The 20,276-nt window shown below is 31.3% G+C and overlaps 1 protein-coding gene across 1 annotated transcript in view; it reads right to left on the reverse strand.

The window, feature by feature from the left end:
* Nucleotides 1-1,634: 1,634 nt before the first annotated feature.
* LOC127712993 (uncharacterized) overlaps nucleotides 1,635-20,276 on the reverse strand; it is a 40,525-nt gene continuing 21,883 nt past the window's right edge. Inside the window, exons 4-12 of the mRNA XM_052219574.1 lie at nucleotides 17,289-17,343; nucleotides 12,305-12,445; nucleotides 10,392-10,552; nucleotides 9,689-9,790; nucleotides 8,905-9,050; nucleotides 8,348-8,513; nucleotides 6,433-6,545; nucleotides 5,567-5,651; nucleotides 1,635-4,051 (exon numbers count right to left, since the gene is read on the reverse strand). Of these exons, the coding sequence (XP_052075534.1) occupies nucleotides 3,998-4,051; nucleotides 5,567-5,651; nucleotides 6,433-6,545; nucleotides 8,348-8,513; nucleotides 8,905-9,050; nucleotides 9,689-9,790; nucleotides 10,392-10,552; nucleotides 12,305-12,445; nucleotides 17,289-17,343 (1,023 nt within the window). The 3' untranslated portion in view covers nucleotides 1,635-3,997. The remainder of the gene's footprint in view (nucleotides 4,052-5,566; nucleotides 5,652-6,432; nucleotides 6,546-8,347; nucleotides 8,514-8,904; nucleotides 9,051-9,688; nucleotides 9,791-10,391; nucleotides 10,553-12,304; nucleotides 12,446-17,288; nucleotides 17,344-20,276) is intronic.

Genomic DNA, 20,276 nt, shown 5'->3' on the forward strand with positions numbered 1-20,276 from the left:
CCAAATTTTTTGAACCCCCTAATGATTCATCACCCCCAAACTCAATCCCAGCCTTCCCTTTGTGGTATGGTACCTTGCAGTACAATTTCAAAGAGATCCATACACTTGAACACAAGTTATTGTCTGGAAACTAGAAAAATGCTTATTTTTGGCCCCTTATTCCTAAACGTTTTGGGCAATTACCCCCAAACTCAATTCCAGCTTTCCCTTTGCGATATGGAACCTTGTAGTACAATTTCAGAAAGATCCATATACTTACACACAAGTTATTGTCATAAAACTAGAAAAATGCTCGTTTTTGGCCCCTAATTCCTAAAATTTTGAGGCAATTACCCCCAAAATCAATCCCAGCATTCCCTTTGTGATATGAAACCTTGTGGAACAATGTCAGAGAGATTCACACACTAACACACAAGTTATGTCTGGAAGTTACAAAAACGCTTATTTTTGGCCCCCAATTCCTTATCTGTTGGTACCATAACCCCCAAAATCAATCCCAACCTTCCTTTTGTGGTATTGAACCTTATGGTAAAATTTCATAGAGATCTATTCACTTAAACTAAAGTTAGAGTGCGAAAACCAATGTGTCTTCGGACGACTACGACGACGACACCAACGTCATACCAATATACGACCGCAAAATTTTTTTGCGGTCGTATAAAAATCAAGGAACCCCAATAATTAAATTTTGGATGAAAAACAAAGTTAAATTTTGGACACTTTGGACCTCAGTGTGGACCAATTCAAAAACAGGGCCTAAAATCCATATTAGGGCCATAATCCCAATCTTCCTTATGATGTATGGAACCTTGTGGTACAATGTCATAGAGATCCACACATTTGTAAAGTTATTGTCCTGAAACAAGAAAAATGCTTGTTTTTGGCACCCCAATTCCTAAAGTTGGGATAATAAACCCCAAAATCAATCCAAACCTTCTTTTTATGAATTATAATATGGAACCTTGTGGTACAATTTCATGGAGATCCATACACTTATTCTCAAATTATTGTCTGGAAACCACATGTCTTCTGACGATGCTGACTTCATAACATTATACAAAAATTTTGCAGTTGTATAAAAATGTCAGCCTGCCAAGTGAGCTACACTCATGACAAGTCATAACTTAAACAATTTGATTATCAAGTGTTTTATCTCGATGAACTTACTATATATTCTAAACTCTAGTTTTAGTTGTATCATTGATTGAGTACACATGAAATTAATTAAATCCTGAAACTTTTAAATGTTTGTCTCAAGTCAGAAATGCAGTTGGTGTCAATCACTGGCTCATCAAGTTGGCATTAAAAAAATTTTGTGCTGCAGTCAGATATTTGATTTTCTGTTCAATTTATTTTGTAAGTTTTTAGACTCTGTGGACAATTTAGAGGATGTCCTTTCACATAGGTACTAGATCAGTGCTGATTACCATATAGTACGGTGAACTCTCAATGTCTATGTTAGTGATCTTGCTGTTAGGCAAGTGTCTCATCAACTTTTACATCACATTAAGAGATAGCAATTGGTGTGTGGACAACTAACCATCCTTGAAAGACAATATAGTCTATACATCTATAGGTGTCTAATTAGGTTCATATGAAAATACCTTAGATCAGGTAATAAATAACACACAGAATTAATGCTTCTGGCATTTATTGTGATTTTCAAAAAAAATAAATGTCTTAGAGACTAGAACATCTGGTCCTTTGTAACATATACATAAGAGCTGCCTTGTAAAATTGCATAACAAATTCATCATGGATCTGCACCAACATATCCTCTCAAAATGAAATGAAATACTGCAAAAGTTTTAATTTTCACAGCATCGTAACAAATATTTCATAATTAATCTTAGTATTTATCAACTTATAAGTACAAATTAGTATCTAATCAATATAGTTACCATAAAAACTTATCAGATAATCATGTAAAAAAAACTTTAAACTATTGTACCCTTTGCAAGCTTCTATCAATGGTACGGATAAACCTTTTCAATTTTCCAGTATTTTATGGACAGTTTGTCAATAAATGATAACATTATTAAGAGTACAGTGTGACTTGAAACAATAATATTTTAGAAAAATCATAACTGAACAGTATTTTATCTTTAAAAGTGCATTCTATAACTAAAATTCCTGTGAACATGCTGGAACAAATCTCAATAAGAATTGTATGCTGGAAAAATTGGTACATTAAGTTTTAACTAGACGTAACAATTGAACAATATCTAAATATTAATTACACACATTTCAGGAACAAATGTTTCAATAAAGTAAAATTTAGTAATCTTTAAATTAATTATATCATCATATCAATTTTATTTGTCGAATTGGTTTCATATTTTGAACATGCCTCTTAAAAGTTCATTACTGCTGAAATTGTACATTCTTAGATTCTTTTTTAAGATGTTATAAAAACTGACAAACTGTATTTGGATGTCTAACAAGAAAAGGCAATAATACATTGATGTGTTTCTTTTATTTTGGGAAAAAACTGCTTGTTAAAAATGAAACAAAAAGAATGAACACCTTCGGATTAATAATACCTTAATGATTTTAATACTTTCATTTTCATGGACGTTTTCTTTTTTCAAGCAAAAAATGTGATGGGATGATTTCTTTCATGAGACTTTTGACATTTCAAAAATGAGGTAATTTTTAAACAAATAAATACTGTATTAAAATAGCAAAGCAGCACCAATCTGAAAAAAAGTTGTGGATTATTTTTCCAAGGAAAAGATTTGATAAATGCATCCTTTTTTTTTGGCATGAGAATGTTCATCCATATCATTCTTATGCAAGGTCAATATTATAGAGTTACCAACTTGCTGATTTGGTATTGGCCCATGTATCAAGGTCTGCTGTATTGGTCCCGAGGGCCACTACAGCTGACCGAGAATCAATACAGGACCAATACAGCAGACCTTGAATTAATACATGGGCCAATACCAATATGAGCTGATCTTTTGAATTCCATAATAGTCATTCTAATTTTAGCATATAAGGGCCAATTTTTAAACTTATTATTTAATAAAAATATGTATTTTGTCTCTTTCATTGACAACTAAAGCAAAAAATAAGCATCAGCCATCAAAGGGACATAATTCATTCTATTTAACGAGTTGTATCAAAATAACACATTTCATTTCATCACCATATATGATGCAAATATAACATTGAAATTGGGAGTAAAACATATTTTATATTTTGATACATTTCTGACCAACATTATTAACAACATATTTGCAAAATTATACTTCGACCAAATCCTTTTATCAACACATATATGTTAAATTCATATCTAGCGATGCATATTTGAAAAGTGTTAATTGTTTTTTTAATCTATACATCTAATAATTAATCTGTCACATTAAAACAAAATATTATCTAGCAACACAAAATAAGTACGATCTCTTGCCTTTTCCATGTTCTGAATACAGTGCCATATATTCTCTTTACAACAAAAAGAGAGAGTATCTGATAAAAAAAAATAAATAAATAAAAATTCCCTCAACCATAAAGTAACTGTAAAACATCTTCTTTGCTACAATAAACTAAAACAAACAGCCTATACAACCAGAAAAATTGAACAATGTATGAACACCGACAATCATAGAACAAAAATATGTATAATTTCTCATTTAGAATTTTATGTAGGTAATTTTTAAAACTTTGAATTTTATAAAGAAATGAACAATACTCATTTCAAAATTCTGGTCAACAAATTAAAATATTTCTTCAATCAGTAGAACCATACACCTTGAAGTCTAGTTAAAGAATACCATCTGTCAAGGCATACTGCTGAACATAACATAAATGATGTTTCAGCATTCATTTATAGTGTTGTCTTAAAAGGCACACATAATTTCATTACAACTGCATTTGAATAAAATTTAGTCAAGATAATGACAGGATGATATAGAACACTGGAAATTTGCTGTAGATGTATGGAGATGATGCAAGATGAATTCTGATGTATTTGGCCTATAGGAAACCTTCATCATAAGTCATGGTCAGCTACACTCTGCTTCAGATATTCTTGATAGAGTTTTTGCTAAAATGAAAAAAAATTATATAAATAAACCATCCCCTTCCAACATTAAATCCTAATTCATAATATATCTGTGAAGATGCACTAGGGTACTTAGTCATATTAACGTCAAAATAATGAAATTACATTCAAATAAATTCTTTTTCAGTTGACGCCTCAGTAGTCTCTTTCTAATCTTAAGTGTGAGAGGTAATGGTTTTAATTCTGAGTCAGGTCAAATACTTGAAAAATTTTTGAACTTATTTTCCTTGTATAATCATACTGATCCTTTCAATATTTTTGGTTTGTTTTATTAGCCTATGCCCAAAGTCTTCTTCAAGTCATTATTTATGCAAGATATTTATTAAAGTATGCATTTACTTTTATATCCGAACATACTAGTAAAATTAACCCATTGTTTAAACCAGTGTCTACTTAGTTTTCATGAAGGCTGTTCCAGATTTAAACACATGAGGGGGTGATTGGATGGGAGGCCATCAAATTAATAAATTATAGGTGGTTGCATTTTCTTTAGAATTTTGTAAAATTATAAGTAAAATGAAACCCATCCCTCCCATGCATTTAAATCTGAAACAGCCATAAATTTTTAATATCAAAAAGTCATTTTGTTTACATGGTGCATGAAGCATACTACTGTGGATTCATTTTTATTCGTGGTACACTAATTTTCCTGGGTTTCGTGGGTCACAGCGAACCACGAATTTAAGAATTCAACGAAGAATAATCCTGAGAAATGTGTATGGAGTCGGATGTTTATTTCCGGTTATGTTATGCAGTTCTAGTATAGTGTTGACTAGCGATAAACATTGTAACATAACACGTGTTTTTAATGAAAGAAGAAATAAGTATTTTGATTAAATCAATGATTAAATCAATAATAAATATATTGAATATCAGTGATAATTTACTTTTTAAAATTGATTAAAACTGTTCATGGAAAATAACTGCAAGTTGTTAATTACCGTGTCATAGTTTGGTTTACTGGTGATTAAAAATCAATAGGATTAAGTACGGGGATATTGCTCGTAGGTAATATTGTTTATGACAGGAACATTTATTTTCACACCTTTAACTTATATGACTGTTTATTATATCGTGATTAGGGAATGAGCTTTCAATCATAGAGTTTTGAATGCCTTATAAAATTCCGCCAGAATTTATAAATTGTAAAACAAACAAATAATTAGTTGTCTCTGTCCATTATTGTAATAGAAGTTTTCAACGAACACTTTAACCTAGAATGACCAAGCGAGGATTTTGACAATTCAAAACTTTTTCAATGAATTCCTTCTTTTTTGTTTGTTTTATTATTGATCAAACCAAGGATGTTATATGATCTCCTAAATCAAAAAGAAATCCACGAATTACGTAATTGATTTTTTTTTAATAATCAGCGATCCACGAATTTACGTATACCACGAAACGTCTTTTTTTCTCTATCCACGAAAATTGATACCCACGAAAATAAATGAATCCACAGTACCATATAGTTAACATTTTCATACAATAAAATAGTACCTTTTTAGATTTAACAGTATTCTGTACATAATCCCTGACTTCCAGTAAAGATTTTTTCTGTTTTCTTGATAATGTAGGTTTTGTCCTGTAAATAAAAAAAATCAGTCTTGTAAATGTTAGCAATGTAAAACTTTCCGAATTGTAATAGTTATCAATAAGAAAACAAAGTTGCATTGTACCCAAATAAATGAAGGCATGAGCATGTTGGGACCTTATTTATTGATTTATTTTGTTTGTAAAAGAATACAAGCAACACTATATAGCACTGTTGATTTTATATCATTCTTGGATTTCCATGTTAACAGTAAACCACTAATTTAAATATTCAACGAAGTATAAATTTTTTCTAGGCTTGTATGCATACTTTGGCAAATTCACCGATCCTTGAAAGTTGTTACTCCAGAAAATGAATGAATAAAAGGTAGCCAATACTAGTACTCATGGCATGAAACCTCTTCAATCTGATCTTGCGTATGGATGTCTTAAGTCTTCATCATAAAATAAGGTGAGAAATATATTTATTGCTTCCTAACTTCGTCTTTTAATAAGGAAAGTAGTTCCTTGCATGAAATTGGTTGGGTACCAAATTTTGGTGTTTTTTTCATGGCCTGTTAAAATAACAAATTAAAATATTGCCTAAAATTTCTTAAATTTCTTTATCAAACTTCAATGAACGTAGTTAGGTCAAAAATAGGTCACTGGAACAAAGACATGATCTTTCTCTTTTTATTTAGAGTGTCTATTTTTGTCTTTTCATTCAAGCATTTATGGTAGTTTTGAAACTCCATTTTACTAAACAATTCTCTGTGAATAAAGGTAGATAGAAAAACATCAAAAATGTAGATTTCACAAAAGAGTTGACTTACGATGAAGCAAATTTTGCTATTAGTAACATCACCAGGGCAACACCCACTATTCCAATTATAACATATTGTGAGTATTGTGCAGGTACCTTCTGCCATCCTCGAGCTAATGGTCCCTTTAAATGAAAATAGAAGTCATGAGCATTCTTTCAAAATAACACTGTACTATAGCAGGAATCAAAATCATAAATTTATTAACAGAGTATAAGTTTTCACAAATTTGAAGATTATCCTAACATTTCTGGATATTTTGGAGTGAAGGACTTAACCCAACGGTTACTAGACCTGCTTTCGCAGTTGGCGAAGCAAGTAAAAGGTAAGATTTTTATATAACTCTTAATAAATGTTTCGGTTCTTATATATCCTTCACTTACAAATATTCTGCTTTGAGCGTTCCTGATGAAGGTATATCCAGAAAAGCTCTACGGACGCATAAAATTTATAAAGTGTTGCTTTCATTTTTTGAAGCATTGAGTCAATACTGTTCCACTGCTGGTGAACTATCACAGTCCTCGAGGGTATAATCAGTTCAGTAATAAGTATTTGGGTATTGATATGATTTAAAACAAACCTTTCTAAAATTGTCTGTTAATAAATTTAGAAATTATAAAGAAACTAAGCTTTCAACTCTCTTAGCAAAGTTGACCTTAGATTTTTTTAGATTCTTTTTGGTCATATAGCTCTTCTACATCCATGACTTTGAGCGTTCCTGAAGAAGGTATGTACTAGAAAAGCACTTGGGATGCATAAAATTTGTAATGTGTTGTTTTCATTTTTCAATAAAATCTTAGAAGTTCTTGGAAATCTAAGACAAAATCACAAAAATCGCTTTTTTGTATGCAAGCTATTTCAAAATTTTAACCAGTAATGATTAGTAAAAATATTTTTAGATACACAAATATTCCAAGAAAGTCTGGATTAGAGAGAAGTGTTTTCTTAATGGAAGCAAACAACTTTGTTTTGTAGGATTGTCATTTCATTTCACCGTACTATTACCTTAAAAACATTGTTACACACAATTTGCGTGTTTTTGTTATAGGAGAATAAACAGCTGTGCCATGAGTGCATGATACGCCCGTCGCGTTTTCAAAGAATAAAATTCAATAACTTCTCAATATCATATCAGAATTTTATAAAAAACTAAAGGAAGGTTATCTTAATAGATATAAAGCAGTTGACAAAGTTTAATGAAAACTGCTATAAGCATTTTTGATTTATGTCCGAAAACTGGAAAATCCCCCTTTTTTTAATGAATAAAACCCCATAACTTGGAAACGTAAAATCTAAAACTTATAAAAATCGAAAGGGAGCTCATGTCAATAGCTATAAACAATTCACCATAGTTTCTTGCAATCTGCTGAAAGAGTTTGTGAGTTATTGACCGAAAACTGGAAAATCCCCCTTTTTTAAATGAATAAAACCCCAAAACTCGGAAACGTAAAATCTAAAATTTATAAAAAACGAAAGGGAGCTCACATCAATAGATATTAACAATTCACCAAAGTTTCATGCAAATTGATTAAAATGTTTTTGAGTTAATGTCAGACATGTTGACAACGGACAGACAGAGGTATGCCATAATATGTCCCATAAAGGGGCGTATAAAAATGATGCAATGATTTGTTTTGCCAAGCTTGAATTTATCAGTTGCAACTAAAATCAACATGTGTTCAACACCTACACATTCAAGATTACTATTAACTACTTTACAGGGTGAAAACTTTTCATAGATTTAAGATTGTGATCAACATCATAAATGTCACAGCAAAAAATGAACTACACATGATTATTATTTCTGTTTAAATAATGAAAATGTTTTGGAAAATCAATAAATTATCTGACTGATCATTACAATGCAATCTAAAATACAAAACATATCATTCTTATCATAAGAAAGGACTCGTGTCCTAAATCTTACCAAATATAAAGACAGAGTTGCCAGAATGTCTTCACCAAGAACTTGTACAACTTGAGATTTTGTGCTCACTAAGTAGGTTGCTAGCAATAACAATGGTAACAGCATGCCTATAAAACCAAACAATGCTCCACGGAACTGTGCTTTTAAATTCACAGAGGCTGTGACACTGAAAGTAAATAAAAGTTTTCATTGACTAATTATGTTTGCAGTATGTGATGCTGACAACAAAGCATGGATGCTAAATTGTTAAGGGTCTCTTAGCCCAAATTTCCCATTTTACCATGTAACCTAATATAATATAACTTAGCTACAAAGATATTCCTTTTTTTTATGCAACAAGTTTCCTACATATCCTGTATCATCATAATGTAAAATATGTTTTGTTTTAATTTATCACGAAATAAGGTTTTGCACGTCTCTGATATCTACATAAATAATGATAAAAAAGTTGTTTCAATGTTTTGGCACATTTACCGTAGTGTTTATTGTCAGCTGTCTTCATACTTTCACCTTTATAAAATATGTATGAAATATGAAGTGTTGTTACAAGTCATTACCTGTCTTTTGCTATTTTATCTTTAACCATTTCAGCAATTTGATCACAATCTTTCTCCAAGGAGTTGAGTGTAGTCTGAATTGTCTGGTTAATTGTCTTTTCTATATCCTTGCATACTTCTTCTATCTGATTGGCACATCTACTTCCCTATAGTAATAATAAAGTACCTTAACTGACTAGGATGTTAACAAGTACAAGTCATTCTTCTAGGTTTCTTAATTGCAAGATAAATTGTTGACACAGAGATGTCTCATCTGTATATTATTTCGACAGTATAACTCGTATAAATGGCAACAGTGAACGTTTTCAGTCTTTTTTTATTTTGTTATTATAATCATTATAAAAAACAGTATTTTTCTCCATTCAATCTTGAAACTTTTAATATTTTTTGTATAAATTAAGGATTCTACAACCGTGAAGGTAATTATCAATCATCAATTTTAAGATATGCAGAGTTAGGTGGATGCATCATGTATCCTTTCAGCAATCAACCCTAGATATAGCTTGCTTGTATGATGTGAAGAAACAAGAAAATGACATGGTGCCCCCCTAGTAGAATTGTCAAAACTTTGTAGGATTGTTAATCAATTAGGAAAGGTGTCTTTAGGTTTGGTATTTTAAGGCTCTAGAAGTCAGAAACATTAAACATAAATATTTTTTGTATTTTTGCCTTAGTTATATTCAGCTGAATATCAAAGGCAATCATGCAAAGTAATTTCAGTGTGCCTTGCTTCAATGGAGACATAAAAAAAATTATGTAAAAATGCATTTTACATATTACCTACCTTGGAATTCATATTTGGGACATAAATTGTTGGCATGTCAAATCCTGTTCTGTTTAATCCAGGTCTTTTACACAACTCTTGGACAATCTGCATCATCACTCTCTGTAAATACAGATAGTTTATGACAACTTACAAAAAAAAAATCAAATTTCCATGATTTATCTCCTTTTTTCACTCAATGGGAAGATTCTTGGACATCCTATTTTATGACATTTACGAAAAATCAATTTCCTTGAATTATGGCCCTTTTCTGAGACATCACATTTTGCGAAATTTATGTTAAAAATCAATTTTCTTGATTTATCTCCCTTTTCAACTCATCAAGTGAATTTCCAAGAAGACAGATTAAAATCTAAAATATATTTTTCCACATTTCAATCAAAGGATACAAGATCAAGGATAGTTATATTTGATTTCGTTCAGTGAAAGTTACATGTTACCTATATGAGCATTGAATAACACATAATTTATTTCATAAATTTTTATAATTGTTTGATCCAAAATTTTTATTTTTTTGGTCTATTAAACCTGCATATTCACTGGACAAACTAGATTAAAACCTGTGCAATGATTTTTCAGTATAGGATAATAAATGTTGCATTCAATTTAATCAGTAAAGCTTTGAACTATTTGTGAATTTTGGTCTTTCACAATTTTCTACTGAATTTATGTCAAATATTCTATTGAATTAAAATTTACTTACCTGTCTATCACTTTCATGTCCTGCCTCATCAGCTTTGCTGAGATAAAACCTAATCCTCTCTGCATGTTTATGGTTAAGTTCTTCCACTAAGTTAAGAGTCCTCTTACATAAAGCCTGGCCAATAGGATCAAAGAAAACAAATATCAAATCAGCTAAGTCACCTGAAATGGAAAAAGTTGAAAGGCTTAAAGAACTGAATAATGCATCCGTTTGTATTGGATGTTATATCCTATTTCAATTCAAAAACAAATATACAATATTAGGTCAACGTCAGAAAAATATCAACTTTTTTGTACGATGCTTAGAAATTGGGGAAGGGCAAGGTTTATTGAGCCCTTACACTGTTTCATGCCGAATACAAAAAAGATGATATTTTTCTGACAATGACCTAATATTGTTTTTATACTGCAGCTAAAAATGGCTATAATTATCGTTATGAAAATGTAAACACAAAAATAAAATGTATTTCCATTGCTAAACGAACCCCAGATTGTTAAGAAAAACAACGTGACATGAAATCAACATTGCACGAAATATAACATTATTACTATTATAGGAAGATAAAGACAACAGGAAGTGTTCTAGCTGCAGTATAATATACATTATTACCTATCAACACTTAATATAAGTATTCTCAAAATATACCAAAAATTTTAAGTCAATGAACCATGACTGAAGGTACAGCCCCATATATTTTCCAGGGAAATAAGATATGCCAATACTAATACTAATACACCAATCTATCAACACCTATCTTTACATAGGTATCCTCAAAATATACCAAAAATTCTAAGTCAATGAACCATGACTGAAGGTACAGGGCCATATATTTTCCAGGGAAATAAGATATGCCAATACTAATACACCATTCTATCAACACCTATCTATTGTGACGTAATAACATAAGCATAATGACATAGGAAACTTATGGGAAGTGCACGAATTTCAAAAGTTGTCTATACAACTACATACCAAATATTATCGGTTTATCAAAAGCGGTTCCCCTTCAACTGACATAATCAAAAACTTTAAAAAATTGCTGCTGCCACCACTGGAATAAATCTCACTTTTTGACTCCGTCAAGAAGAGACAAAATTTTTAGATGTATGTCTATTGCTCCATTTTTTCTTCATTAAAGATTAATAGGTACAAGTTGTTCTAACATCCAAAAATTATTGTCTTTTAAAAAAAAGACAGTAAATTTTTTTAAATGTTAAATATCTAGGAATGTGCAGTTTGTACATATTGAAACACTGCTTTAAAATTATATGTCTATGCATTTACTGTGAAAAAATTTACCTAGTTACCCACCTAATGCCATCTGAGGGTGGGTTACAAATGGTAAATACATTTCTAAAATCCAGAACTTAAATATTCAACTGGTGTGGAAATTAAAACAAGAATGCACACAATGTTGTGTTAAACAAAACTCTCGTTCGTAATTAAATTAAATGATCAGAAACAGGAACTAAGTGTCTTTTTAAAATGATCAGAAACAGGAACTAAGTGTCTGACAGATACGTAAGGCACACATGTTAAAACTGATTCATGTGTGCTGCAGACTACTGACTACTGAATATGAAGTCATTATGTTTAGTAGCATTGGAGAAGTGTGGGACGGAAATTTTTAAGTTCGTTCAACATATTGGAAAATTATTAGCAAACAAGAAGTACGTGTCTGACAGATTGGGAAAGTCCACACACTTTACAACTAATCAATGTCAAGCTGGTGACCAAATATGACGTCATTCTGTATACTAGTTATTGAGAAAAGTGCAATGAAAATATTTGTTGGACAAAACTGACAGACAGACAGAAAAAGTGATTGCAGTATAGCCCCCATTTTCAGATGGGGGTATAATATTCTTTTCACTATACACTTAAAACTAAATATTTAGATTTTCATATATTACCAAGCCAGAGGATGGACTTGTTGACATCAAATGGATATTTCATGTCTCCATCTACAAGCCCTGGTGTATCTACAAATGTGACTAAACTGAATTTCTTCTGCTTTGATGTGGAGATTTCTGTTGTGAGGTAGTCTGTTACACCTAAAAGTGAAGAGGGTAGATTGTCATTCAGTATTCAGTATATATCTCAATAATTCTTGTCTACATACACTTTAATTTGATTGGTTGTTAAGAATTTTTCCCATTGTTTATTCACATTGATATACCATGTTGCTGAAACTTTTCGTAATCTTGTAAACTCTATGCCACCTTCAAAGTGATATATATTTATGCACTATACAAAGGAAATGAATCCACGAGTACTAAGAAAGTTGAAATTTAAAGAAAAGGAAAACAAGAATGTGTCCATAGTACACGGATGCCCCACTCGCACTATCATTTTCTATGTTCATTGGACTGTGAAATTGGGGTCAAAACTCTAATTTGGCATTAAAATTAGAAAGATCATATCATAGGGAACATGTGTACTAAGTTTCAAGTTGATTGGATTTCAACTTCATCAAAAACTAGTTTGACCAAAAACTTTAACCTGAAGCGGGACAGACCGACAGACGGACGAATGAACGAACAGATGCAGACCAGAAAACATAATGCCCATCTACTATCATAGGTGGGGCATAAAAATGTTTTTTACATTGAGAATTATAAGATGAAACACATTTTTTCTAGAGATTATTGATGTGTAAACTGGGCAGCTGACTCACAAACTTTACACAATAGCAGAGTTCTGGTGCAGGTCCAAAGGTTTTGACCACCAAAATTTTGCAAAGGACCAACACACAGAAATAATAGCGAGGACTTCAAGCACTAGTCCAGGGGAAAAAAAGATTTTGATTCTAGTTTGTGAGTAAATAGCCCAATTAAACATCAATAACCAGTAGAAGAAATATGTTTGTACATTGCACTTTAATAGATTAACAAAAAAAATTGCCACTCATTTTGGGGAACAAAGACTTTCAAACAGGTGACTCAGTCAACTTTGTTAAATTCAAAGTAATTAGGGATTAATAACTAAAATAACTATGCTGACTGATGACTCAGCTAATTTTAAAACAAATTAGGCTATGTAAGAACTCCTTTACAATTGGGGACAGGATGTAGTCAATGTTGAGCAGCAAACCAGAAAACTCTGTCAAGAAGGTCACGAAAACCATGAGATATTCAAATTGATTTGTACATTTCTGTCTACATGTACATACTTAGATCTTAAAGTTTCACACTCCCACCTCAAATCAGTATACTAAAACAATTTTATTCACTAATATGACATGTAAATGCTCCATTAATACAGTCATTCATCACATTTTTTTACAATGACATTCGTAGGACTATTCAAGGGTAAAATACAAACAAGTACCTTCAATTCTACTCAAAGTGAACTGTATATATATATGACATGTATAACAAGGTGAAATTTTCTATCATATGAGTCTTTGTTCTCATCAATATTGATTTATCATTTATTATAATTACGAATATGCATATATCCACATATATATCAATAAAATATTTGCATATATATACAAAGCTTAAAGTATATAAAGAACAATAAAATATGCCTAGGTGAATAAATGCAAGTACAATCATTTCAGTGTCCTCTTTGTTCAACGTCTTGTGTCAGATGTTGGTTGAGAAGTAGAGGGTTAGAGATCCATTCTGATGTTTGGTTTGAAGTAGTATTTTAGAGATCACAGCTGACATGGGTTGTAACTACAGCCCTTCATTTGGCAGCTCTCAGTTATAAACAAGAGATAGCTGTCCAAAGGAAGAGCGGTAGTCAGTCTATCTTCTGAACAACCGTCTAATAATCTCTTCTCCAACTCAACATTTAACAAGCTTTCTTTTCCATGATACTGTTTTTTTCTCTACATCATTTTTTCTCTGGACTGCTTGATCATGATGGTCCCTGGTCTTGACTAGGTTCACCTCTAGTACCAGGTTTCATTTTGGTGTAACAAAATATAGGCAAGTGCAGATGGAGTTTGAACCCAGCAGTTGTTTGACAAATCTATTTTACTCAAACTACATCTTCCAAAAAACTACTGTTATAAATAAGTCCATCATGAATTTTCTTGTTTTTCTGCATACTATGCTGCTTTAAATATTCTCCTTCTGTAGGTAAAAACTGGCAGCACTCAAGAATTATCATCAATTTTGAGGTTTATCATCAGTTTTCAGCAAGAAAAATGACATTCTAAATAGAATGGAATGTTTCTAAGTAGATTAGGTTAGCACTTAGAGCCTCTTGTTCTTGAACTGTTACACAAGTGAATAACTCAAATTGCAAGTGCATAAATGACACAGAAATTTCTTTACAGTGCTCATGAGATGAGATGTTGCTGTTCTGGAGAATATATTTTTGTATCTTTTTTTTTTTGTCCAAAACTTCTAAATAGATTGCTTCTCTTATTTTTGCATTTTTATAAGATTGCTTTCTCATTTTTGTATTATTTATACATGACATGTACTTATCATGGTTAATCTTAAGGATGTAAAAATTGTAAAAATGCAATCAGCTTTAATCCTTTTGATTAGTTTGAAGTTTCATGCACCGTAACAAAAGCAGCAGCTTGATGCTGAATTATCTGAGAACAAATTCATATGCAGGTGTGGAGTATTTATGAAGTCAGCAGTTAATCTTTGGCAAAGTCAGCTAAAGAAGGGAAATATAAATCAATGTTTTTACCTGAACATATGTTTGTACATTTTAAGCTGATATGCAGTATCTTGGAACATGCATAGTCATTCTATCTTACAATGATCACAATATTTATTAACTTTGTACATAGTTTAAGAGAAACATAATGCACTAGGTGCCTGAAGACTGTTTATGGTTGCATGTTTTTCACAATTACAATTCACAACAGTTTGGGCTGACGACAGCTGGGGTGACTATGTTCAGTACAAGATGTATTTAGAAGGTATGGACACAGAATTCATCTTGTTTCCAAGATTCTTTTTCAAATTTATTTGATTTGACTTAGGAAGAAAGTAATGTACAATGAAGTGAGTCAAGTAAATTCTGAAATACTTAGCTCAGCAAAGCTTGCTCCCTTTATTTTCAAAATTAAGAAAGAAAATCCCAATCCTTTAATCTTGACTGATACCAATTTTGGTATTATTTCATCTTAAGTCATGCTGCTGTTAATCTGCAATCCATCTATGTTGTGTTTCAAAATGACAGGACAGCTCTTCATCAGGCAGCTTGAGTCAATTATACCAGGCTACCCAATGATGAGCTGCCAGTCATGTCAATATCTCCTCCTCCTTGAAGCTTGTCACCTGAAATCAGCCAATTTCTTATTTCATTTTTGTTTCATCGTGATCCTTGGCTTAAGTATTACTTCCATGTATGAACTCATCCCTTATAAAACTGCCACTATTATCAGTAACAACTGGATGGAGAATGCCACTGTTGTTACAATAAGCCAGCCATCATTCCCTATATACTGTAAATCAACTAATTTTCGCGAGTGCAAATATGTAAAACTTGGATATTTCCTTATTTAACTACAAGTAGATTTGAAATTATATCACTGTGCAATGGGTTAATAAAAAGGGCTAAACGTGAAATGAAATATCCTCAGAAATAATTTGGTTTACAGTAACTCAATACCAAACCACTTAACAAACATGATAAATAATAGCCACATCATACAGGACAACACCATTGACTAAGTCGGATTTACAACTGACGACAGTGGCTGTGTTTAGTATAATACCTTCGATACATGTGTAATCATCCTTAAGCTGATCTGATCTATATCCAGTTTTAAGTGTGAATCATTATGACTCAAAACCTCAATATTGATCTTAAAACAATGTCATTCATACTTCAGCCAGCATGTACAGTAATGAAATGCATAAAACCCACCATTTTTACAATACATTTCTGAAATTTCTACATAAAAATGTATTTCCTTAATTTTTATGAACATATAAAAAAAAATTCTTATATATGTGAACACCCTTTTAACAATAACTGATTCAGAAACTGTTTCAGGAAAAATCTTTGCAGTCATATTAACATGCAATAAAACTTATTCGATATTTATCCTATTTTTTTCATCCTGTAATATATCAAGTCTTTTATTAAAAGACCCCACAAGGAAGTCGTATGTAAATATGTGCATAACCACATTTAACCCACATTAGATTTAAGCAGGAAATAGTCACTCCTAAAGTCCTTTGATTGGCTTCTTTAAGTTACCTTCTTATATAAAGACAATAGCTTTTATAATGAAATTTATTATTTATTAACATTTTCATAGGTAATTTCCTTACTATTAAAAAACATGTACACCTCAAAAATTTCCTCCGTCTGCATATTTTCAGCATATCAATTGTCAATTTCTTATAAGGTGATAAATCCAGCTAGATCTGCCTCAAATTGAATACATAATTGATGTTTTTCAAATTATTGGTATCAGCTTTAGAATTCTTCACCATGCCCTTCCCAAGCTTGTATATATAGCTCTACTAATTACAAAACTCCTCAATGATTAAATGACAACCCTGTTATTTCCAAATTTACACAGAAGTGGGCAAAAAGTTAGCACAAATTTCAGAAGGCACCCAATGTAGTGGACGTTTCATTTCTTTCTTTTTTTTTCAATACAAGATTTGAACATACAAACCTCAGAAAAATGAGTTTTTGTACCTATATAGCGATTATTTATCGGAAAATCTGAGGTGAAATTTTGGTAGGCAGGAGTGGGCTTCCTGTGGTTTGCAAATGAAAGGACAAAATCTGCCTGTACTATAGTGAAGGTTTATTCTCATACTTTTACAGACTATTTCTTCAAATGGTTTCTGATATTTACCAATTGGTCCAATGAAAAACCTTCAAAAGGATTGTTACTACTACGAGCACAATTTCATAAAGTGCAGCTCTTTTCCTTTTCACTTTCTCTATTTCACTTACCTTCAATTTGTCTTAAAGGTTCAAAATGTGGATACAAATGTAGTGTGGCATTTCCCTGGAAAGAAAAAAATATACAGATTAATAATTCAGCTTTTATTAAGATGGTTTTCTTTGAGTATTTACAAAACATAAATCAACCATTGCTAGGGACATTCAAAATACGCTCTGTCACTGATAAATAAAACCAAACACTGACTTTTCATTGTAACTTCTAAGAAATATGACACCAACTTTTCATTGTTATTTCTAAGAAATATATGAACTAAATAATGAACTTGTTGTATACAAGGGTATTAAAATAGAACATCACACATATTTTTCAACATTTACACTTCCTTCACAGCATGGTCTATAATGTTTTTATTACTTTTTTTTACTTTCCTTCACACATGTATGAGCTTACTTTGTAGGCAGTGGCTAATAATAAAGCTCTAGATTATTTTTTTATGTTTGCATGCATCTGTTGGGCTCCAGTCAGGTAATCAATAACTAATTAGAAATATTTTACTCTGCAAAATACAGAAAATTGGAATAGAGATGGGAGATAAACATCAATGAGACAGCAACCAGACAACACAAAACAGAAATCTAGAGGTCAACATACAGATTTCAACAAGACTTTATTGTCTACACCATATATGTGAGCTCAGGTAAATTGTCAAGTCTAGATAATTTGTGCGGAAATTTTTCAAAGACTACCAAACAGATCTTATATCAATAAAGCCCTCTTATTTTTTAATTTACAACTGACCATTTAAAAGTTATCCATATGAAATCCCTGGGAGCATGGAAGCTTGTCTACAACAGTTACTCTATAATCAAAGAGTCCCTGATTAAAATAACTGCACTTTGCACTCGCTGTTCAAATACAAAGTACATAGCTTAATCAATTTGTTTACATATACATCAAAGAATGTGCACACCTTGGATCAACAGGTGCAAAAAAAACCTCAGGTATGTTCATAATATTTAGCAAAACAACAACGCAATATAATAGTCAATGTCGAATAGCTGGCATATTCGTGATCAATAATATGGGACTTTTTATAATATGATAAATTGGCTGGAAATATATCGATAGAGCAGTATTGTCTCTACAATTTTTCACACAATACAAATAACAAAAGATAGTGTGCAAGTTTACATGTACAGATCACTGCTTTGTAATATTAGGTGTCCTGTAACAGGGACAGACAGGGTGAACAACCTTTTAAATGTTAACCATATCAAAAACATGATTTTCCTGTTCTATATATTTTACTGATAAAATGAACTTATTCTTTAGCCAGCCATTAATTAAAACAAAATTGCATGATATAATTTTTTTTTTACTTGTATCTTTCAAATGTCAAACTAATTTTTTGTTTCGTCTTATCTTAATGTACTTTATTTAAAGTGAGTAGTGACTTAACAACTGAAAAGTTTCATCAACATCGATATCACTATTTAGGAGTTGTGCTCACATGGCATATGGACAGACAGACATTCCTGTTTGTCCTAAAAAAAAAAAAAAAAAAACTTTGCTAAGGGTATAAAAATGTTTGAAATTTTTTTTAAATCTTAGAACTAGAAACGTGGTAGTAGTTGTACCCTAGATTAACTTTTTACCAAAACATTGTTGAACATGTATGTGGTCATTTAGACAGTGTTCTCCCAAGGGTCAGTCCTTTAGCAACATGGTTTAGTGATGGACATTGTATAAATAGTTATTTTATAGATTGTTTATAAATAGTTATGTTATAGATTGTTTATAAATAGTTATTTTAAAAGATTGTTTTCTATATCAAACATTGACGAGTCCACTATTCCTCACATCTCAGTTCAGTTGTTACCCATCATCTTGAAAATTAAAAACAGTCAACTTAATTTCATTGTTTTTCACACTATGTTTATGAATGGAGATATTAAAGTACATTAGGTCAATATTAGTCATTCTTTAATGTTCAACTGTTTGTACCAACCAGACCCAGAAACCTACTGCACAATGGACCTGATAATGTTAACTAATCTCTCTGTTCCAGATAAAATACTTAATAAAATGATTATGCATTCTTTGTTGATAATTTTTTTTTTATCATCTTTTACATAAGTCATGATATTTACCTCTGTACAATATTTGAAAGGAGTCAAGTGTCCCCCCTTACAGAGTTTTGGCATGGTGAGTCCCCAATACATTATTTAGTTTAGGTCCCCCATTCCCTATTATTCTTTCTAAGTGTCATCCTTTAAAATTCACGACTACCATCACAGCAATACTGTCCTCCATCCTAAAATAAATAATTCTAGGGAACTTATAGTGTCATCCTAGTTTTAAACATTCATTGTTAAAACTTTTTAAAATTTTAAGAAAGCATTGGTTAAACCCTGCTCTTCTTTTTGCACAAAAACAGCTGGAGTCCACCCTGGCCAGAGTAACCAAAATTAATTATTGAATTTTTCACTATTCTGTTATACAACATACATCCCTTTTTTCGGTTAAGGCTACATAAATTACTGACAAAAAACAACAATTTCTTTGTCCAACAAGTAATTATACAATTATAGGTAATAAAGAACACATATGGTCTACAAATAGAACAGCAAATCTCGTACACCTGATGTACATTTAGAACATAAGGCATGGAGTAAAATATGACATTGGCATGTTGGGCGGTATGGAGATAAAAAGTGTACAAGAATTAAGACAGAAATAACTATTGATTCAAGTCCAAAACAGGCAATTAAACTGTCAACAACAACAAGAATGTGTTCAGACTAAATATCCAGTACAAACCTTAGTGCCAGACATTGACACACAATCCAGACAACTGGCATATACCACATTTTACTCCTGCCAAACAGTAAATCTTTTCAAGTCAATCACAAGTATCTCAAATATGCAATCATAGCCTCTTATTACTGATTGTTATGTTCTAATTTTAAAGACCTGACTACCTTTAGAACTAATGAGTAATTTATGTTATGAATTATTATATCTGTCTGTCAAAA

This window comes from Mytilus californianus, unplaced genomic scaffold, assembly GCF_021869535.1.
Source record: "Mytilus californianus isolate M0D057914Y unplaced genomic scaffold, xbMytCali1.0.p SCAF_8, whole genome shotgun sequence".
Lineage (NCBI taxonomy): Eukaryota > Metazoa > Mollusca > Bivalvia > Mytilida > Mytilidae > Mytilus > Mytilus californianus.